Source organism: Onychomys torridus, chromosome 6, assembly GCF_903995425.1.
Source record: "Onychomys torridus chromosome 6, mOncTor1.1, whole genome shotgun sequence".
In the NCBI taxonomy this organism is placed as follows: domain Eukaryota; kingdom Metazoa; phylum Chordata; class Mammalia; order Rodentia; family Cricetidae; genus Onychomys; species Onychomys torridus.
The window spans coordinates 60093978-60117579 of record NC_050448.1 but is presented as its reverse complement, the minus strand read 5'-3'; the positions used below and the strand labels follow the sequence as shown (position 1 = coordinate 60117579).

Genomic DNA, 23602 nt, shown 5'->3' with positions numbered 1-23602 from the left:
ACTCTCATGATCCAAACTCAAATCATTTGCTATCTTTCTTATCAAAATATTTTGTAAAATTTATGAGAATGTTTCACTTTTCATACAAAACCGGAAATGCTTTTGAGCAATGCACTTGCCGGAACATGGCTTGTTGACTTTGGATGTCGTCTGAGTTAGGTGGATGGACTAGTTCTTGATTCTTCCTACTGCAAACAAATGAGCAGGTAACACAGCAGTGGTGACTTGTGAGAAATGACAAAAGAAAACAGTCTGCATTTTCCATATGGCCATACTAACTAAAAGAGACATATGAAGACTTCACATATGTTGAAATGATATCTTCTCATGTATATAAGACAAAATAAGATATACAGTATAATGATAAAGAAATGTTAACTGTGCATTCCATTACTATAGTTATAATCTTAATATTGGAATCTATAATCCACTGGTATCATAACAGTGTTTAGAAGTGATTGAAAAATTTAACCATAAAAAGCCAGGTGGTGGTGGTGCAGAGTGAGTTCCTGGAAAGGTACCAAAGCTACACAGAGAAACCCTGTCTCAAAAGACAAAACAAAACAAAACAAAACAAAACAAAACATCAACAACAACAGAAATAACATAAAAAATGCAAAATATAAAAGCCAATCAGGGCAGAAATAAAAGGGAAGCTAGGACTTTTTATTTTTCTATGATGTTTGTCTATCACAGCATAGATAAATGGTTATTTTATAATTCTAATTAACATCTAGAAAAAAGAATAGACACGTGATGATATACTAACTCTTGACTTTGATGGCCACTTTCAAAGTTGATTTTACAACTGCCGCAACACATGAGTATGAATGCATCTCTTTACTGAGGTTTTCCTGAGTAGGCCAAACAGTTTTCTCTGAATTAAACTTTTTTTCTTGCACATCCTTTATGAACTCCTGTACCATTCTCCACAATTTACGGGACCTCTGACACAACGCTCTTCAGAATGTCCTTAGTTCCTATCATTTCCTCTGATTCAGTGACTTGAAGAGCCTCCATGTGTCCACATTAGGCCGGCAGAGAAGGTGAGTTATCTGACGGGTAAACAAGGCTTGCTGGGAAGATGTTGCTCAAATGATAAAGCAGTTCAGCCAACAAGTGACTCCAAATGTCAAATATTAACTAACGGGAGGTAACCATTTCTGAAGTCATGCCTGGAAGAGGACCCATTATATATAAGATCGGCAGTCTCTCGGCTAAGTCTGCAGGCAAAGGGCGGCTGCTTGGAATTTCCAAAAATCCAAAACCATGAAGTATCTATGGCTGCTGCTGCTCTGTCTTTTCTCAGTTCAAACTCAAGCTGCTGATGATGACTACGATGAACCTGAACCACTCCCGGTGATTTTTTTTACAGATATTATTTTATTTTACAGATACAGATATTGCTACTAATATTATTAATATAAAATAATGGAATAATTTTGAGTGAATAGTTATTTAAATTAAGGTAGCCTGGGTTGTACATACAAGACTGAATTGTTAATTTAAGGGACTTCTTTGACTTTCAACATATTTTGTAGGATTGTATCTATGAAAGTAAAGTCATATATTATTTTTTGGTTTAAGCACCTTTAATTTTCCAAGGTGAAGATGGCTTCATTTATGTAAGATGTGTTTTTCTGTCTTGTTCTAATTCTATGAATTTTCACTTACTTCTTGCACTACATTATTATAATTATAAATGACAATTTTTTTTAATTTATGGGTTCTATGATAGTAAAAGATTAGTCTTTTGAAAGGAAAAAATTGGTAGGTTGTTTGCTCTTTACTGAGTAAGATGATATATCACTCCCAAGGTTATTGAATATTGGTAAGAATTATAATTTTAAAATCAGAAAATGAAATTTTGGAGTATTTTTCAGATTAAAATTATAACAGAAGTAATATTTGTTGTCATTATTAATATATAGCATAACTTGCTTACTTGTAGAAGTGTTTTTCCTCATGTTATTTGTTTCTTTTTCTTTCTTTCTTTTTTTTTTTTTTTTTTGAAACAGACTTTCACTTTGTATCTCAGGTGGGGCTCAAGCTTGTGGCAGTCCTCCTGCCTCAGATTGTTTGTTGTTCATTTGAGACAAGGTCTCACTATGTAGCTCTGGCTGTCCTGAAACTCTCTATGTAAGACCAGGCTCACTGCTAATGATCTCATAGAGATCTACCTGTCTCTAACACTCTAGGGTTGGGATTAAAGACATGTGCTACCTAGCTTGACTCAGCTTCTTAACTGCATTACAGATTTGAGCCACCATGCCCAGTCCAAGTAGTTTTACCAACTTATTGTTGGTATTACTTTGATGTCATAAATATTAGAAGTGTATTTAAGAAAATAGTTTAAATTTTATTACTAAATGTATTGTGATGAAATTTACTCTCAGAATACACGTTAATATTGCAATGAGCTGATTCACTGTGGATGATTTGGAGTAAAGGGCATGCTAGCATTCAAATTATTTGATCATACAAATAAAAATAAATTCGTCTGGGTTAAGTAAGAAAAATGTAAAGGATGTATTTGTGTACATTTTCAGAAATTACTTCAAAAGTGCTTGCAGATTCTTACCAATTAATCCTTTCGGTTAAGCTCCAATGTGAGTTTCCTGGTTTCAGTTATTTCCGTAAGCACTCTTTCCTAACCTGTGTCCCCATTGGCTCTTTCAGTATTTGTCATTTATTTTCTCTAGTGAAGCCAGACAATTCATGTCACCTGTGTACAACATTCTAAATCAAGCAAACAAGCCAGTAGTTTTCTTTTTCATAATTGTATTTGCAGTGAACAAAAACACATTTCATTAAATTTGTGTTAGAGCAGACAAGCTCTGATTAGGGCCAGGTCTTTAATATGAAATATGCATATCATCCTGAATGCTCACCCATTAAAAATACATAGCATTGTTTACATACAGAGAGAGACAGACAGAGAGGAGAGAGAGACAGACAGACAGAGACAGAGAAACACAGAGAGAGAGAGAGACAGAGAGAGACAGAGACAGTGAGATTTAGTCAATAATTAAGCCAGTAAATCTTCAGCCAGTCTATTGGGGTTTCAATCCTTGCACCATCCACTAAATGTAAACTACTATAACTATTTAATGAAGAAATGGCAGTACATTTTCAGGTGCAGCTGCTCATGTGGTGGCTTAGATGCACATAACTGGCTATTGCTCCAGCTTTTGTGGTTTCTTCATCTGCAAAAACAGCCTTCAGAGTCAGACTACTGGCGATTAAAAGTGATAAGCATGTTTATTCCAAGTCAAACCTTCCTATCTGATGGCATCTCTTCCACTCAAGGATCTTCTCAAGGAGTCTTAAGTTAGCAAATCATCTTTAATGAAGTCTATAAAGTCTGAAAAATTACTTTAAATATGGTAATAATATCATGTTTGATAAAGAAATTATGTAGGGAGTTTTAAGGGAATAGCTTAACAAATAATGTTGAAAACTGAGACTAGAAGAGGAATTAACAGTGAAGTCAGAAGTGTCTTTGAAGTATGGCTACACTGAAAAGAATAATGAAAACTTAAGAGGAGTCAAGTATAATTCTGAGGGTGTCACAGGTAAACAGGTTTTATTTTCCTAATAATCTTATAAGTCAGATGCAAGCTGTGGTTGTCCTTATTTCATAAATGAGAAAACTGAGTCATGAGTAAAGTAACTTGCCCAAGGTGCAGGGTCAAGACTTGAACCCAAGCAGTACCTTATCCCACACTGTCTTAATTCTCTGTAACATTTAGAGTTATTATTGTCTTATTACTAGCAAGTTTTCTTTAAATAGATCATCTTGTCTCAAATATTATCACATTAGACTCACCCTGATCATCACTTTATAAACATTGAAAGTTGGGGAACTGATTAATAATTAATAACAATTGTAGAAATTTACTAACCCAGGTGGATTGAGACTATTCATTCTTTTTGATCATCTAGACTCCTGATAGTTCTGTGTGTTCCAAAGTTTAGATTTTACAATCTAGGGTAGGTTTGTCTTAGCCCCAGCCAATCCTCCTTATAAAACCGCCTTAGATTATGCAGTAGCTTTGTGTGTTGTTGATCCCCCATCCACCTGACAAGACACAACGAATCTGAGCCAGCCAGTGGAGAGACCTGTAGCAAATCACCAGGCTTGTGCCGTCTCAGAACAGTTACCTCTCACAGCTTCTCTAACTTTGCATCATCTCCCTGCCCGGTTCCTGTAGGATAGCTTGGATGCCCGTGGACATCGACCTATTGACAGGAGAAAGGAACAGGCTCCTAGCCTGAGACCTGCCCCCGCTCCTATCAGTGGAGGTGGCTATCGAGCCCGTCCAGCCAAAGTGGTTGCCAGCCAGAAGAAAGTGGAAAGAGAAGCCCCTGATGCAGGAGGCTGTTTTCACGCTGACAAAGACCAGGTAGGGGCTTTTTTTTTTTTCCCCAGGGTGAGTCTCCTGTGCCAAGAAATCTTAATATTTCATGGGCCAACATCTCTATCATTGCAATTTTGCATATTTAAGGCTTAAAATTCAAAGTATGGACTTGACTTAGTCCTTATTTTTTTTTTTTTTTGAAAAATTCATCCTTTCTTTATTGGACTCTTGGGTCTGGACACAAGATAACAGACTAGGGTGTTTGGACATTGTCTCTTCTTTTGTATTTTGCCTACTTTCTTCTTTGGGCTGGGTAAAATTTTCATAGCCTGATTACATTTATTTTTCCTGTGGTAAGGACTATTTCTTTTCTTTATAAGTGTGTGCTGACATTTTTAAGGTTTCTGGTCTTCCATAAAGAAAATGAAATATCAAGTTTTTTAATGGACTTGTGAGATCACTAAGGTTTCACTAAGACACAGTTTAAACAAATATCTACTACTCTAATGGCAGCTGTTTTCTTCCTTTACAGGGAGTGTTGTGTCCTACAGGGTGTCAATTGCAACAGACTTTGATAAACCAGGAAAGGCCAATCAAGGCGAGTGTTGCTGACTTAAATAACAACATACAGTCCGTTTCTGAGACCTCCTCCACCACCTTCCAGTACCTGACTCTGCTAAAAGACATGTGGAAAAAGAAGCAGGCCCAAGTTAAAGGTAGCCATGCTGGGGGTTTCTCCTTGACATCCGAGGTCAGTCAGAAAGTGTGCTGATTCCTCTCTGTCCCTGCTTACCCTGGGTCCACCCTCAGGCACCTTCATCTGCAGTTTGCCAGACAAGCACTCCTCAAGTTATCAGTGTTCACGCTGCTTTCACTACAGTGACTTTCTTTGGGAAATGTCATAATGGTTTCTTATTTTCAGTCTGTTAGATATTTGCCTTGTGACTCTGAAGATAATATGCATAGAATAAAAAACTTAAGTGTTTGTAAGTTTAACACTTGGGGTGTTGACTATGAAAACGGTCGATGTGACGTAAACTAACCTTCGAGTAGTGACATCTGGCATGTCAGCCTTGAGGGCTATGGACCTGGTGGGTAGGAATCAGCTGGGGTGTCAGTATGGCACAGGCTTTTCAGAGGCACTCACCCAAGTGTAAACATTTAGGAATAAAAGGATTCTGAAATGTCCTTGCAAATCCCAAGGCTCTGCAGTGTGTGCCAAGTGCTTCTTCTCTATAATGTTACATGTTGAGATGGAGCCTTCACACACTGCTCACCAAAGAAGACATAACTTGTATTTGTTACCATATATGATCTTTAGCTTGTACCCAGGGCAAATCAGGGGAGTAGCAGTGGGGTCGTATGCCAATTTGTACCTCTCATAAAATAAATAATGCCTCTTAAGTTCAGCAGTCATGATAGCTTGATGATGCCTCAAAGTCTCTTTATTTATTCTTGGAAAATCAAAATCGTTTTTACATAGTTAGATATACTTTTATAGGCAAAAATGCTGACCATTCCAACATCATTTTGTTTTTCCAGATAATGAAAATGTCATAAATGAGTATTCCTCCATTCTGGAAGACCAGAGATTATATATTGATGAGACCGTGAATGATAACATCCCCCTTAATCTTCGTGTGCTCCGCTCAATCCTGGAGAATCTGAGAAGCAAAATACAAAAATTAGAATCTGACATCTCGGCTCAGATGGAATACTGTCGCACCCCATGCACTGTCAGCTGCAATATTCCTGTAGTTTCTGGCAAAGGTAATGAGTCAGTAAATAAATCCTGTCGAATTCCAGAAGATCTAACACTCTCTAATCATAGGGACTAATAAGTGAACACAGTAGCTTTCCCCTAACAGAATATAATGATAGTCTAGCACATTGTGGTTGTATCCTGGGCTTTTATATTCTGCCTTGGCAGACAACTCCGCCCAGTTCTACTGAGTAGCTTCCACTATAGTATAGGTGGAGATTCCAGGGCTCTCTACTGAGTGCATGCATGTGACATACACAGATGACAGGACCATGGAAAGATGGAAGAGTTTCCTAATCCTGTGTGCTCTATTTATAGGAATGGGAAATAAAGAGAGCTTTATAATTCACTTTACTTGGTTTTGATTGCCAGTGAGAAGAAGGTCCAACCCATAGAACATTATTCTCAAATGTTTGTGATAAAGTGGTCCTTTGTACGCAGTGTAGTCAGTGTTATTCAGGAATGAGTGGCTGAAGACTGTGTTACTGTCCCTTGAACGTAATCCAGCATTGCATTCTTGCAGAATGTGAGGATATCATTAGGAAAGGAGGCGAGACATCTGAAATGTATCTCATTCAGCCTGACATCTCCAGCAAGCCATACAGAGCCTACTGTGACATGGAAACAGAAAATGGAGGTAAGCACTAGTCAGTGGCTGATCTTTCGTTCTCTAAGTGTCCTGGATGCTGGGAAACAAGGCTCTGCTCCAATGGAGCTGGCAAGGAGCCACTCGATTTGAAATTCAATCTGGTATTTGAAAAGATTTAAAAGATCCTTGATGCATGCATTTCAATGACATGTGGCACTTGACATTTCCAAACATTTTAAGAGTTCGCCTCTCATGCTTGTTTCCTTATTATATCTACTTGGAGAACCAAACATAAATAAGTATAAAATAAAACAAATGGGCAATGGGTTCAGGTTGTCCTTCCAGAGTGCTGTTATTACTGGTTACCTTAAGCTAATTTTATTTCTGTCAACTAAAAGGTTGGACACTCATACAGAACCGTCAGGATGGCAGTGTCGACTTTGGCAGGAAATGGGACCCATACAAAAAAGGATTTGGAAATATTGCAACCAACGAAGATGGGAAGAAGTACTGTGGCTTACCAGGTAGAGACTTCAAGTGTAAAATAAAATTCTTCTATTTTAATGAGGGTTTTTTTCTATTAAAAACATTAAGGAGAGGAGTCTATTTCCAGATTTTTAGGATGCTAAAAGGAATTTAACTATACACCTAAACACATATGCACACAATAAATAAAGATTTAAAAAATTAAATGTGGGAGCTAAACATATGGAGGAAGAACAGTTCTTGGGTGCCCAGAGACTTCATTTTTTTCTGATATTTTACATTTGTTTTCTCTAGGTGAATATTGGCTTGGGAACGATAAGATTAGCCAGCTCACCAGGATGGGACCCACGGAACTTCTGATCGAAATGGAGGACTGGAAAGGAGACAAAGTGAAGGCACGTTATGGAGGGTTCACAGTGCAGAATGAGGCTAGCAAATACCAAGTCTCTGTGGACAAGTACAAAGGGACAGCTGGTAATGCCCTCATGGATGGAGCCTCTCAGCTGGTGGGGGAAAACAGGACCATGACCATCCATAATGGCATGTTCTTCAGCACGTACGACAGGGACAATGATGGCTGGTAAGCACCACAGTCTTGGCTCCTTTTCCTTAAAGTCCTCACTAACATTATTACCCAGCATCACAAATGTACCTAACATTATAAACAACCCCCCATACTTAGACACTTGAAGTTTATCAGGAAGTCCCTCTCCTGAACTCTGTACATATCGATTGAAAGCATCCCATCTCTGAGGCAGACATCATCAATTTCATCTTTCAGATGAAATTTAGAGATATAAATTTGCCCAAAGCCAGACAATTACTTGAAGATAGACCAGCAACTAGAGTAAACTCTCTGAGTTTTTTGTGTATCTTTATAAACATCTGTGTCTTTATTCACTAATGCATCTATTGAAACTATTAGTTCGTATCTCAGGGTCTTTCATACTACAGAATTAGATAAACTATTTCAAAATTAGACCACATAGGCCCAGCTGTTTCCCTTTCTTACTGTGGGGCAGAGAAGACCTTTGCTGTATTTGAGCTTTACCTATAGAACTCAAGGGAAAGAGTACCATATACAACTGAGCACAGTACTTTCATGTAGGTTCTTGCCAAAGAACTGAATTGACAGTGGTACTTGCATGTATGGTAACTCAAACTCATTTCCTTTCAGGTTAACTACAGATCCAAAAAAGCAGTGCTCAAGAGAAGATGGTGGTGGATGGTGGTATAACAGATGCCATGCAGCCAATCCAAATGGCAGATACTACTGGGGTGGTGTTTACAGCTGGGACATGTCCAAGCATGGTACAGATGATGGTGTAGTGTGGATGAACTGGAAGGGATCATGGTACTCCATGAGGAAGATGTCTATGAAGATCAGGCCCTTCTTCTCACAGCAATAGTCCCCCAAATGCAGACTTTTATTCCTCTATGTGACTTTTTTATGTTATGTTGTTGGTATTTTCTTTGATACATTATATCCACTAAAACTCAAAACAGTGGTTGATTGTGTCTTTTGGGGAAAGTGTAGGATAAAGACATTGAAAACAGAACATGGATTTCTTTTGTGTTCTTTTTGTTTTAAAATTTTGTTTTTATTGTTTGTAATTATGTGAATGGGTATGGATATGTGCACCACAAGTGCAGGGGCCTGCAGAATCCAGAGGGGTCAGATTCTCCCAGAGCTGGGGTTACAGTGGCTGTGAGCCTCTGTGTGTCGGAACTGGAGTCAGATCTTCTCTTCTGAGCATCTCTCCAGCCCTCCTTTATATCTTTCATTTACCTTTCCTGCAGAGAACTAATGAAAAGGATGGTAATAAATAGAGTCAGTTGACTCCAGCTGACTGTGACGCCTTTCAGGCTAAGCACCGCCCATCCCCATTGGAGAAAAGCATTACACAAATGAACCCCAATGTTTATAAGTCTGGTTTCAAAATCCTACTTACTCATGTAAGGTATCTTGTAAAAAAAATCTTTCTAACAGATTTATTACATAAACCAGTCCCTGTTGTCCTAAATTAATGTTTTCGTATTTTGTGGCCCATGCTGTCAGGATTTGAATTTGTCAGGCAGGAAGGTATTTACACAATCTCAGATGTCTGGTGAGCTGGCATTGACTATTTGAAGAGTCAAATGCCGTACTGTTCCATGGGAAAACAACTGTTCTGCCTCTTGAGAGGACCTCAGGCCTGAGTCCAAGCAAGCAATTAGATGAAGTTCTCATGGTGTGTCTTAGGGAAATGGCGGAGGAGGAAGCCAAGTGGTCCGTCACCCTTGGATTGTTATTTTTGTAGCTGGTTACACTGGAACTACTGTGAAGGTAGACTTTCCTACCCTTGATACCTCTCCCCATGGGCACTCATCACAACAGTTTTTCATGGTGTCTTAGCTCAGTGCTTCTTCCCTGCAGCTATCATTGCTGCCTGTGTGGACGGGCTTAGGCTCCTGAGTCCCATCTTCTCAGTTGCCACTTACTTAAGCAAAGATTAATCCGCTGCTCAGAAATCTCTCTTAGGGCCTTGTCCCTTTGCTTCATTTTTGCTTGGCCTTGTTGCCATAGAGTCTATCCACCATAGTCTATACCACACCTGCCACTCTGGTATCTTCTACATTGCCCAAAAGACAGACAAATCTGCCCAACTTACCTGCCTGCTTAAAGTTAGCTCTTTACTATCAATGTCTGAATGCCTTGAACCCAAATCCCATACTTGGAGACAAAACTGACTGTTATTATCTCCCATTATTACCTGCCCCTTTCATTATATACCTACATTTCACTTGCATACACAAAACAAAACAAAACCCTGCCTACATATATGTTTGTACACAGTCACACTAAAACCAGATCTCTACACTGCATACATGCTCACATGTATGCACACACCCCTTACTCACATGGCATTATTACATCCATAATCTCCTAAACTTTCCTAGTGTCTTTTTGTTTTGTTTCATTGTCTTAAGGTACCGACACCTGACATGAGATCATTTTCAAGTGCACAGCACTGCACTTCTGTCTGCATGGAGGCTCTAGAACTTATTACTATAACTTCATACATCAAAATTTCCCCCTTCTCCCCTCCTGTCCCAGGCCTACTATCATCGTGTTGTTAGTGAGAATATTAAATAAAGAGACCACCATACAAAACATGATTTCCTCAAAAAATAAAAAATAGAATTGATTTGGTGATCTAACAATTCCACTCCTGAAACAAAGAAAATGTCCAAATGCCTGAAGTTAAGATGGTCTTGAGGAACTATCTGCACTCCTGTGTCCATCTCGCTGGCCAGGCCCAGCAGTGTGTTACCTCCAACATAATCTGAAAAATTGCTGTTGATTTTGAACCCCCCACCCCACCCCCCTTCCAGTCAACTGTTCACGCTCAGAACTTTCTGAAAGCCTTGGGAAATGGCTCACATTTCAGCAGTGAACGCCAGCCATTGGTCTGTTTGTTCTGCTTCCTTCAGAAGCTTCTCTTCAACTTTTGATTCCAGCATGAACAGATTGTAATTTAGTAAACATTGAATGAATAAACTCCAAGAATTACCAAGGCCTTGGATCTCTCTCTTTATATATATGGGCTGTTTTTCTAACAGAGGCTCAAAAGCGCGCACACACACACATACATTCAAAACGTAGAATACTTGGAAGTAGAATTTTGAAAGTATAAAAGTTCAGTGAGTTAAGGGAGGTGGAAAAGCACGATCCTCAGACCTTTGCTCTATCCCTTAAGCAAACACAGAGGGCAGAATGAGTCCCTAGAGCCTAAAGTAAAGCCACAGTGGAACCACGGAAGCAGAGACCTGATCTGATGGTCTGTTTTCAGTGGGCAAATAGCAGAAGTAGGTGCCTGTTGCATAATCTGTCACATGCAATCTATCTAGAAAGTAGTGTTGAGATTAAAGGTCTGTGCCACCAGGCCCAGCTCAGTCTGTAGCCTTCTTAAAAATATTTCCAAATATTAACCTTTATGTATTACAAGAATCCTCTGCTTTCCAATAAACCCCTTAAGAGTTTCTGATCACAAGCTGGATTTCGGAATTACCCATATGTTTATATTTGTGAGAGACTCTTCATCCTTCTGACCTAGTCTATTCTGATGCAGATGGTGTCCACAGAGCACTGTTGAGCACCTAGTCATCCTTGAAGTTGCCATGACTCCATAGGTGACCAACTGCCTATGTTTAAGAGGACACTTGGGCTTAGTATGTCTCCAAAGGCCAAAATCGGGTAAAAACCACTTTACCTGTCAGGCTCATGTGATTCTCTCAGTTGGACTTTAAATTCCTCTGAAATGTACCCATTGGTTATTTATAGATCCGAAACCATCACACCCTCTGTCTCTTCTCAGGCAAATGTGATCAAAGGGTAGCATGTTACTGTTTGTTGTCTGGATTATATTTATTTCTTGTCTTAACATTTTGTTTTGGAAGGCTCAGACATAACAGCAATTTCAGGAACAGTTTAATGAGTACCCCTGCGTCCTTCACCCATACCCAGTGACTGTTTGCTCTGTGTGCTGGATCTCTCCAAAAGAGACGCTTAGCACAGTTTGGCAACCACTTGTATAGGTGTGCAAACTTGGGGTCAGGGACCTCCATGGCTGAGTCAAAGGTGAGCTTAGCAAATATTTTCCAGAGGACTCTGTTGCAATCACCATCACCCACCTTCAACAAGGAGCTGATGGACAGCTAGACCTCTGCTCAGCCATGATACTGAAAATCTGGCAGTTCTTTTAAATTGACTTGCCTTTACCACATGAAGTGAAAGACAGTGGCCAGTTCTCATGTGAGAATTAGACCAACTCTCCTTCCCAGGTACAAATTCCTCATCCTAACAGTCCCCTCTGTGATACCTAAGGCCCTCCCTGCTCTCCCCTTCAATTAATTATGGGTATTTCCCTATACTTGAGATTTATAAAACACTCAGTTAAAAAAATTCATCAAGTTGGGTGTGGTTATCTCTTGCCTTTAATCCCTGCAACTCTGGAAGCAGACACAGGTGCATCTGTGAGTTCAAGGCCAACCTGGCCTACATAGTGAGTTTCAGAACATCCAGAGCTACTTAAAGAGAGTCTCTCTCAAAAAACAAACAAAATCTCCAACCATCAGTGAGTTAGGAAATGCATAAATAAGCGAATAAATCAAGTATATCTCAGAAACTGCTTCTGTGTAAAGTCTGTCACCTTCAGAGAGCTTGTATTATTACCTTGGCTACTAAATAAACCTTTATAATTATTCCAAACTGTTTCAGTAAATGCTAAGTGTCCTAGTGTCTTTCTGTTGTTATGATAAAACAATAAAACTTCCTGATAAAAAGCAGCTCTATGGAGTCCCTACAGTTCCTGGTTACAGTTCATCCCCACAGGGAATCCAAGGTGGGCAGGGACTCAAAACAGTCACATCACAGCCACAGTCAAGAGCAGAGAAAAGAGAATGCATGCATGCTTCTAGTACTTAGCTCACTCTCTCCTTTTTGAGACAGCCCAGGACCCAAATCTGGGGAATGGTGACACCCACTGTGGGCTCTGTCTTCTCACATCAATTAATGTAATAAAGACAACTCCCTCATAGACTTACCTACCATCCAACCTGATCTAGATAGTGGGGGTGTTCAGGGAATGGGGTTGCCTAGCTTTGGTGGGAGTGTGGCTTTTGCTTTCGATTTCATCACTTGTCACTTAAGAAAGACTTGAAGATCTGTTTATGCTGCTACTTATTCTTTAAAGCCACTTAGAGCAAATGAGGCCACCAAAACTCGATTCTGTATTTTGTTTTCTATTGCTTTGTGTATGCATGTCCCCCTCACCCCCACCCCGTGTGTGTGTGTGTGTGTGTGTGTGTGTGTGTGTGTGTGTGTGTGCGTGCGTGTGCATATGGCTGGCTGGCTGGTTGTCTGCCTCCTGGTTTGGGGATAAGAAGGAAGAAGTAGATTTATTTCAAACTGACAGATAGTCTCTGAGCAGATGAAGTTCAGTTAATGTGAAACACAGCCACAAAGAGTTGATATTTTCCTTTTTTAAAATGATGGATTGAAATTGTTTTTAATGGTACAAATGTGCATTGAAATCTCACATTACATATGGCAGACTATTTTTCGGTCTTCCATACAAACACAATGTGGAGTGTGTCTCCCTGCCTTCCCATTGCTGCATGGAGCCTCTCCACACAGCCTCCTTGATGCCCAGCATCCCACCCTAGGACACTCTTTTCCTAGCTGTGTCCTTCACTGACCACATGATGGAAAGGATGCTACATGCTGCTCCTGGACTGTTGCTTTTGCTTCTTAGTTGGTGTGAAGCACTGGGATTGCCCATGTACCTGAAAGCAAGAGACCAAGACTCCAAGGAACTAAAAAAGCCATGCCCAGAGGGACGGCCCTGTGCCGTTGAGGGCTCTCCTTTCATAAGTCATAGGAAAGCAGCTGGGGGGAAATCCATAGAGTTCATCCTCCACCTTGGATACCATGAGCTGAAGTGAGCAGTATTTAAGGGCCCAGTGATGCCAATAGATTGAAAAGTCAATGCCATTTAGCGTCTGTGTTTCCCCTGCCTTTTAGTCTAGATTTATTTTCTCAGTTCCCCATTTTTTGTAGATTTTTTTTTCTTTTGAATGACAGCTTATTTTTTTCTCAGATAAAGGATTATTTAAGGATTTTTTTCTGGGTTTTAAGACTTTTTGTACTTGGGGGGGGGGCATGAGCATGTCCTGGCCTCCTTGCTAAGCCAGAGTCTCTCTCTTTTCTGCCATGCTGCATGCTCTAGGCTAGCTGGACCAGGAGGGTTTGAGTGAGTCCCCTGTCACAAACTGTCATCTTAGAGCAGAAGTGCCGAGATTACAGACATGGGATCAAACTCAGGTCACGAGGTTTATGTGGCAAGCACTTTACCTGCTGAGCTGTCTCACTTGCTCAGGTTTCTAAGACAGTTTATAAAAAACAGTTTTCAAAAAACACTATGTGTATTTAGTGTATGTCTGTGTGCGTGTATGAAAGCCAGGGGCAACCTGAGCGAGCCAATTCTTCCCTACCACGTTTGTTCCAAGACTGAACTCAGATCATCAGACTTAGCAGCAAGTACCTTTACCTGCTGAGCCATCTCAGGCGATCAAGGAACTTTAAAACCACATTAACTTTGGTTTTATAACAAAAAAGCTCAGTTGCAGACAGTCATTTTACCGTTTCACTGTATGCTAAAGAACTGATAAGGAGTTTTAGTACATGATTAAAAATACAGGAGGCTCACATTGGAATATTGCCAACATGATTGAATCTATACTTGTCAATTTTGGGATGGAGTATCACTTTCCATTCACTTTAGCGGGCTTCTTAGCTACCCACAACAACAACAGCAAATGCTGTGTTCCTTGTGAAAGGCCTGTCAGCATTGCTGCAGGCACTTTGGCCTTGTAGGCTTCTAGAACATTGAGTCTTGCCTTCCTTTAACACTAGACTTTTCTGAGTCTGCATTTCATAAATATGGGGGAGGAGGCTTTATTAGCTTCCTCTGTGTGTGTTTAATATCCGTCTGCACTGCAGTCTTTGGTGGTAATATATATGTTAGAGGCAATTGTGTGCTCTTGATGCTCATGTATGTTTGAGTGGGCTTTGTGTTTGAGGTCCCTTCAGAGACAAATGCTTAGACTTAAACATACAGTCTTTGTTCTCAGTATGCTCAGCAGGAAGCTATGCATGTCCATACCAAGCGACAAAGGATCTGGAACACTTTCGTTTATTAAAGGTATTTTTCCTCTAGTGGCATGGAACTTGCTGTGTAGACCAGGCTGACCTTGAACCTGCACGGATTCTTCTGATTGCTTGGACTTATAGGTTTCCACTCACTTCCAGCTCACTGAAGATTTAAAATGCTCTAGTTTTCCCTTCAAATCGTGCATGCAAACATAGTTAGGGTGAGTCAGACTGATACAGCACTCTAGTTAGGCTTGGTATGACGTTAGGATGCATCATGGCTGTTGGCCTGTAGTGACCAGCCAGTGGCACCTTGTTTGAACAAATTTGACATGTGTTCAGTGTGCATATGGAGAAGAGGCAGTAATTCTAAGTCTCCTTTTATGGGGCTCAGGAAGTGGGGGTGCATCACCTTTGAAGGTGCCTGTTCATGCTTCCTAAATCCTCTACATTGACTCTGTTGTATTACCCCTGTAGCTCTGCCAGATTACCTCCATAGCATAGCTTAACTCTGCTAGTTATGCCCATCGCATGGTTAGCTCTGCTAGGTTACCCCCTTGGCAAAGGTTACCTCTGGTCGGTAACCTCTATAACATAGGCTTTAGCACTATGCTGGCTTGAATTACGTTGAAATTCATCAGTTTTGTTCCCTCTTCCTCTCCCGGATGGGAATGGGCAGCCCTGTCTTCCTGTGCTTGACTTGCTGCCGCATGTAATCCTTCTCACTCAGACTGGGATGAGGCAAGGGGCCCAGAGGGTAACCTCTATCCTCTGTGGTTAGTGATATCTTGCTTCCTCAAACACGGTGGTGTTTCATGTGCCTGTTCCCTATTGGCTCCTCGGGAGAAGATTAATGGAGTTTCCCCTCCTCAAGAAGTGATGAGTGACAATCCTTCAGCTTTAAACAACAGTAGCCGAGTGTTTGCATGGGACTCAACCGTGATCCCCCCACACTCAGTTCGATCCTCAAATTGAATATTGATTCTTGGTAAAGGTTAAAGTATCATTTTCTTACAGTTAATAAACAGAGAGTGGAATTTGGAGTTATCGTGATATCAGGGGAAAAGTTGATAGTTGTGAATATACTAAACTAAACTGCACTGATTTTTAGAAATGGCTCTTTTAATAAATCCATAAACATTCAAAGAGGGAGTGGGTTTTAGGGCGGTGGCTGGGGAAGGGCTGGTGAGTTTCTTCTAACAAACTCCAGTCTAGAAGTGTTCAGAGTACTAGGAAAGCCAGAGTAGCATTTAACACCGAGAGCAGCCAGAAAGGCTGTATGGAGAGCCAGGAAGCCACTGTTGCTGTGGAGAGGAGTTGGCCAGAGTTTAAATGCTCTTTCTCTGCCTGTATCACTAGTAACTACAGTGTGAAAACAAAGGAAAAAGAAAAACCAAACAACAACAAAAAACCACTGGGCCTGGGCCCTGGCTCAGTCAGGAAAGGCCTAGCCTTGTCAACTCGCTGACAATCACACAAAAAGCCAGGTAACGCCAGCCATCAGATCCGTGGAGCTCACTGACAGCCAATCTAGAGAAGCCGGCGAACTCCTGGTTCAAAACATAAGGTGGAGAGCCGAGGAAGACAAGCGTGGGAGACTATTTAGGCTGGGTCCACAAGGTCAGCTTTAAGTCTAATATGTGAACTAACTTCTGTACTTGCAATGGGCCTACAATTGAGGGGTCTGAGAAGCAGTATGTTTAAATCAGCACTCTTCACTGCAGCCAAGAAGAGCTCCAGTCTGACTCCCTCTTCCTGATGTAATGGACATTCCTCGGCATTTCCTTGCAAAAGTGTTGAAACTCATAGAGGTATTTAAAGGTGAAAAAAATGTATAATTTTATTTTTCAAAGGAGTAATACATCCCAGTTACATTTACCTACAGTACAAAGAACAATAAAATAGCACCTGAAAATTTGTAAGAAGTTGACAAGATTCTTGACTCCATCTTCCTTATTTTCTTTCTTTGTTAACCAACCAAACAAACAAATGGAGCCCCCATCCCTACTTCAACTTCTGCTCCACCAATGGCCTGAGTTTCATCCGAACAGCCCTGAGAGAATAATCTGCTCCTCTGAAGGGAATCCAGACCACCCCGTTCTCTATCTCATAGGGGCTGTTGTTCCTGGGGTCATAGGTGCCCCCAGGGTAGTAAATGCCATTGAGGTTGGCAGCCTGACAGCCGTTATACCACCAGCCTCCCCCGTAGACCTCCGCACAGCTCTCTTCCCATTGGTCCGCATCCCTGTCAAAGGTACTGAACTGCATGTTGTTGTGTGAGGTGTATTCTGCCCCCTCCTCCACAGAACCTTCCATCAGAGCATCTCCAGCCGTGCCATGGTAGGAGGAGACCTGCAGAGCATAGCCCTGAGCCTCAGAGCCTACCTGGAAGTGGTACTCTGCATAAGCCTGTTTCCCAGCCCAGTCCTCTAATTCAATCCTGAGGACAGAGGCCCTCTGAGTGAGTAAGTGGAGGTAGTCATTGCCTAGCCAGAATTCCCCTTCCCCCTTGTCATTCAGGCTGCCGAAACCTCTCTTGTAGTCTTGCCAGGTCCGGTTAAAATTCAGTGATCCATCCATTCTCTGCTGGATCAAAAGCCATCCTCCCAAACTGGTCTCTTGATCGCAATAAACAGAAAAAATCTTACTGGATCCAGGAAGCTTGATACTGAAAATGCCACTTTGGGCACCTGAAGGATGTGTTTGGAGGACATCATCACAGTCTAAAAAAAAAATTAAGCTGGTTGGAAAAAGTTACTCTCATTTAACTTTGCAAAGAAAAGCATTGCCCAGGAGATAGACACTGCCTGCCTGCTTGCCTGCTTAAACTCCTCCTTCCCTCCTTCCCTCCCTCCCTCCTTCCCTTTCTCCCATTCTCCCTTCCTTTCATCCCTCCTCCCATGAGAAAGTGATGCAGCCACATTGAGATGTAATGTTAAGCAGGTAAAGGATACTTAAGTCTTCAAAGTGCAAACTATCTGCAAAGGGATTTGAAATCTTACTTGCATATACAAATAGCAAACAGTCATCAAAGGAAGCTAAGCCTCCATCCATCAATACCAAGAGGACAAATGTTTAACCTGATCTAAATGTCAACTAAGACTAAATTTAAGGTTAGTGAGTTGGATGTCACAATAGCACACATTTTGAATGAATTCGATTAAACAGACTCAGAATTGAGTTTCAGAAGAATTTGTCCATTTTTAAAAATTTATTTATTGAGAAACGACTGCACTGTTAGGCATTTGGCAATTACAGAGATAGACATATGGCAAAGTCCCTGCCCCCATGGAACGTACAGTCTAGCATGAAAAAAAGTATGATTTCAACAAGGCACAATAGAAGGTTAGGAAGGAAGTGCAGCGTGCCTGGGCACGTCGCAGAAATGGTTAACTTAATCTGGGGGTGGGGGGGGAGAGTCAGGGGAACTTCCCGAAAGTTAAGTGTGGATACCTCTGGATGCACGCGATTTGGCACGGCCCCTCTTGGTGGTCCAAGTTTCTCCTTCATGGTGGGTTTCACTTCCTGCCTCATCTGCCATTTTGAAGGTCTTAGAGGTGACTTGTTTTGTGACAGTTGAGGTTTTACTACTGGAAGAAAGGTCAGGTACATGGAAGCGTGAGTCTTCTATGTCTGAAGAATCAGGGCCTGTAGCGTGGGTCTTACTGACATATTCTTTGAAGTCAGATGAGAATGAATCTAAGTGGCGGTCAAAAAAAGCAGCTTGGTCTGGGAACCTTTGGGCAAATCTGTCAAACCTGCCCCCAAAACTCTGGGTTAAGCCTAAATCAACAGCATCACCACAGTCAGAGCCATCATCCGAGGTGACCACTTCCTTGACCACTTCTCTGCGACCATCAGCACCCACAACAGTCTTGGTAATGGTTTTAGAGCAGGAACGATGTACGGTGCTTGTACCAGTAGAGGTGACTTTCTCATTTCCTATCAGGAGCTCTTTATCTCCTTTAGAGGTGGTCACTTTACCTGTGTGATATTCTTTCTTTATTGCTGGGCTGCTACTTCCTGTGAACTCCGAAAACTCACCCCAGTCAGGGTCGCTAGGCCTGGGGTTCCCAGAGCCTGAGGTAGTTGGCCTATAACTTCCAGGTCGAGAGCTTCCAGGACCCCCATGTCCTTCAGACCCCATGGTCCCGGGGTTCCTATTCCCATCACTTCCAGGCCCGGAGCTCCCAGGACCCCAATACCCAGATCCACCAGATCCAGGGTTCCTGGGGTTTTCTGCCTCTGTCCCTGTTCCGTAAGTTGCAGAGTCTCCCGGAGAATCCCCGCGCGCATCTCCTCGTGAATTCCCACCCTTCCGGGCCCCCTCCAGCTCCATTCTCATCTGCCGCATTTCTGTTAATGCTTTCCACTCTGGAGGGGCCTCCTGCAGCTGGCTCTTGTAATTTCCAGGAACCAAGTCAGGAACTGGAACCATTTTTATTGTTGGCAGGTACTGCCTGTCTTTTGCAGGAAGCAATTCTTTAGTAATGACCTGTTCAAGCTGCTTCTGCTGACCTTCATAGTCCTGTAGATCTATCTCACGGGCCACACCCCTGCTGCAGGACCCTTTGCAAGAGCGGATCTTGATATCAATGTCCACCTAAAGAGAGGAAGACAGAGAAACGAATGATGTCTATTGATGTCATTGGTTCCTGGAAATTGGGTTACTCTTTGGACACGGGTTTCACTTCTTTTGACTATCAGAAAACTCAGTCCTATCCCTTTTCTTTGACTTACCATGGCATCCTCACTGGAAGCTGTATAAAGCCAGGGAAGCTGTGCAGTGGGAGCTATTTGGATCCATTTCCGAATTTTGGATGGAGAAAGAGAAATGTGCAAATGCTTGTGAATGGAAACCCTCCTTAAAGAGCCTCCATGAGGTGTCCACACGTGGTGGGCAGGCAGGACAGAGTGTGTTCTTTTGAAACACACTATCTGTTTACCCTTCAAGAATTTCCTTCACATCTCTGGACTTCTGTCTTCATCTCTATGGTGGAAACACCTCTCTCTTGGGTGGATAATGGACTTGGTGGACACTCAGAAGACCAGTGTCTTCTTAGTCAAACATGAAGCAGCTGGGGCTAGGGCTCCCACTTACCTCCAGGCGTTTCATGTCTATCAGCTGAGCCCTGACATTGTTCTGCAGAACCTGAATTTGTTGCGCTTTTTCTATGACTTTACGCTTCAGGATCTCGATTCTGCGTCTCAGATCTTCTGACACTTGGCCATATGTGTTATCAAAGTCTGAAATAAAAAATGCAAGTATTCAGGTGGCTGCAGACTGATTTGCTTATTAAAGCCCTGCCCCCCCAAAAGGAAATGGCTTATAAATATTTCCACACTTTATTCCTTTATAGTCTGTTCTCTGGGTGTATAATCTACAAGTTTCAGGCTTAATTAGATTGTTCCATACAAAAGTCATCCATGGATATTAGTTATGCTGTCCTACTCATGACTAGAAATCCAGAAGAAAATACTTTGGAGTTTTGAAACTGAGATTTGGTAAATAGTGAGCTTGATCACATCCAATTATTTGATTGTAACTTTACTCAAGGGACTTGAATCTACTTTAGCTATTTCTGTTGAGGAGATTTTCATGCTACCTGGAACTTTGAAATAGTTTCTAAACATTTGGGGCATTACCAAGGCCAGTCACCCACCAACGAGTGCTGCACCATTGACATTAAACTGTTCAATGTTTCATGAAGACAGAAGGAGGCAAACAGGCAAACAAGGCCGCAAGAACTGGAACTTCCACGGACTTGCTCTCCATGCCCAGAGTGACGACAGTGCTTCCTAGCCCTGGTGAGTCCTAGGGAGAAGACTGAGCATGGTCCTGTATTTCAAATTGCACACACACACACACACACACACACACACACACACACACACACGTAAATGGTTCAGCAGAATGCGTCTTCGAGAAGCCCTTTGACCTCTGAGACTCCTTGCCTGTAGACCACAAGCAGAATGGCCGCTTGAATGGTCTGCCTCTCCTTATTTTCAGTACATGGGCTGTTAAAAAAAAAATCTAAGCTAACTTCTCTCACTTTGTGGAAATGACGGTCACCTCCTTAAATTTCAGTGCTCTCCACGACCGAGTACTTTGGAGTAAAATCACAGTAGTGGCAAGAAAACATTATCGTTGGGGATTTCTGTTGTTGTCTTTGCTAGAAAAGTCTGAACACTAAATATGTCCTACTCACTGTTGGTATTGGCGAAGTCCCCTCTCAAATACTCCATGATATTCCTGGTCAGCGAATTAGAATCCTTGTTGTTCTTTTGAAAATCAAACAGTGAGTTTTTGAGCTTGTTTATTCTGCTGGTAAAATCTTGATTGACCTCGTCAATCAGCCCTTTCATCCTGCAGCCGGAAGGGCACTTGTGGTTCTGAAAATGAAGCGGTGGGGTTATCAGAAAGGTCTATCTCTTAGCTACCAGTAAGCTTTGTTAAAACAGTCCCTGCAGCTTCCCCTCCCCAGCTCTCCCAGTATCCACTGACACAAAAGTACCTCTGAGGACCAGTTCACAGGCCAGAGGGAAATTCCAGAATGAAGGTCCACTTAGCCTTTCGTGAGGCTCTGCTATTCAGGCATCCCATTTGTTTATCCCACCAGAAACCGGTGATAACTAGTCAATGCTTTAGGACTAGTTTGCTTTCCATTTTCTCTCTCTAATTTGGCCTGTAAGGAGCTAGGTTCCCTTTAGATTATCTCCGATAGGGAGAGGTTTCTAGGACCCACCCAGTGAGCCTGTAGCTCTTTGTATCACAAGGAAGGACGCCCTGTTCACATGTCCTCTGCTTACCCAGTCATCATCAGAGCATGCGGGCCAGTCTGCCTCTTTGCAGTGACTCGGCTGCTTCTCCATAACTCTTGGGCCCCGCCCTTTTCCTCCTCCTGCTAAGAATTCGCCTTCGGTGTCGGTGTCTGAGGTCTTCAAGGGTTCATTCAAACATCCAAAAAGGAGTAGAGGCATCAAGGTTAGCCATTATGATGCTGGTTATGGAGACATGGTGATGCTCACAAGCCCCAAGGAAGAAAAGGAGGAGGAGGTCAAAGCCCGCAGCCTCCACAGCCAGCCTTTCAGTTTCTTACAGTCAAATGAAAATCCTACTTATTTTATGGAGTCATTATGAGAAGCAAAGGAGATGAAGTTTTTTTGTTTTGTTTTAACTGTGTTTGAGTTCAATGAGCACTTGCTAAATGTCAGGGGTTTAAAACGAAAAATGATCTGGATTAACAAGTTTAGATAAATTTCATCTTTTTTATTTCCCTTTTGTGACCATAGATGGAAAAATAGCTGAAAAGTTCTCATTCTTTCTTCTGTAAGTACTTTTTCTGTATGCAAAGACCTAGGCCCTCATGTGCTTGCTCTCCTTCTTCTTCAGGTTTCTATGGTAACCTTTGGAGATAGTCCATGAGTCAGACAAGCGTTTATCAAGGACACAAATGTAGGAAGTTAAAACTTGGCAGTGTTTTGTACTACAATCATGCAATTGTAGATTTTCATTCAAAATGAAAATAATAAACAGTTAAGGCAGTAGTCAGCAACTAGCAGTGTTTGAACACCTTATTATTAGAAATGCAGAGTTAAAAGTCCTCGGCTCTAAACCAAGTGAACTATAAAAACATTTTGTCCAAGAAGACTTTATAGTTTAATGGGTGGAGATGGCTTTTAGGTTTTCATTATTTCCATTCTGTACTACCAACTCACAAGGGTTTTACTGTCACTAACATAGTTTGGGGAAGTTCGTCCTTATAATTAGTCAACGCAGGCTCATTCTCATTTGTGAACATTCAAATAACCCTAATCATCATAATTAAAGAAACAAGTGGGATCCTTTTGTATAAGAAATATAATGGTAAATTCAATTGCACAATAAAGCAGGCAGAAATTGAATATAATAATAGATAAGGAAAATAAAAGAACTATGAATTATCCAGAAATATCACCTTAGCTGGTGATTTTAATTTTATTCCCACACAAAAAATGTTTTCTTCTTTACTTACTGATATCAAGATTTATGAATAGTGAGCCAAGAAGGTAAGTGAAATAATATGCACTCTGGGTAACTAATTAGGATGTCACTGAGTTCCTTGGACATAGTTGACTTGTTTCATAAATTAGAATGCTTCACAAGCCTTATTGATTTATGTTTCTTTCTTTTATATGTCTTTGAAGATTAATTTTGGAAGTTATTACAGTATTTAGATGTTATCTAAAAAGAGCACAAATCATTCCAAAGAGCACACTGTCTCACACCTTGAAAGTATATAACAAACAATATAAAAACTTCCAAACACTGCTAATTTGGAAGGCTGAATCTGACAGATGAATCAGCCTGAATGACAGATGTCAAGATCCCATGAGAATGTGTTCACTATACCCCTATGGCCTTCCTCTTGACATCACATTACCCTGTGTACTTGTCAAACCCATCTAAGAATTTGCCTCCACAGCCTAGCATTCATAAAGCTAAGAAAATATTAGAACAAAGACCTGACAGTAATCTCTCTAATATAATAGACCTGGTAGACTCCAAACTCAGAGCTCCTTGTAGGAGAAATACTAGAGAATGCGAAAAGAGAAACCACATACCCAGACTGTGCTGGCCACACTCAGGATGAGGCAAGCAACCTTCAGGGAAAGCATCTTCTCTTCATCTGAGGATGGCTCAGGAGGAGCACTGCAGCTGAAAGAGAGGA

The 23602-nt window shown here is 41.4% G+C and overlaps 2 protein-coding genes across 8 annotated transcripts; one reads left to right on the top strand and one right to left on the bottom strand.

Annotated features, from left to right (window-relative positions):
• The first annotated feature begins 1248 nt into the window (after positions 1-1248).
• Positions 1249-8626, top strand: Fgb (fibrinogen beta chain). Of its 7 annotated transcripts, none has more exons than XM_036191306.1 (9): positions 1249-1339; positions 4137-4143; positions 4220-4265; positions 4930-5077; positions 5904-6131; positions 6647-6760; positions 7111-7236; positions 7493-7778; positions 8376-8626. In XM_036191306.1, exons 1-9 carry the CDS (start codon positions 1270-1272, stop codon positions 8605-8607), a joined length of 1257 nt encoding a protein of 418 aa, XP_036047199.1. In that variant the 5' UTR covers positions 1249-1269; the 3' UTR covers positions 8608-8626. The 7 variants fall into 7 exon arrangements, with proteins under 7 accessions (XP_036047199.1, XP_036047198.1, XP_036047197.1 ...); XM_036191305.1 differs by having other exon boundaries at positions 4220-4406; positions 5026-5077; XM_036191304.1 differs by having other exon boundaries at positions 4220-4406; positions 4894-5077; positions 7493-7754.
• Positions 8627-18330: 9704 nt separating this feature from the next.
• Positions 18331-23549, bottom strand: Fga (fibrinogen alpha chain). The gene is made up of 5 exons (XM_036189276.1): positions 23496-23549; positions 21702-21830; positions 21101-21284; positions 19993-20138; positions 18331-19494 (listed from the first exon to the last, which is right to left on the bottom strand). Exons 1-5 carry the CDS (start codon positions 23547-23549, stop codon positions 18331-18333), a joined length of 1677 nt encoding a protein of 558 aa, XP_036045169.1.
• Between the last annotated feature and the right edge of the window lie 53 nt (positions 23550-23602).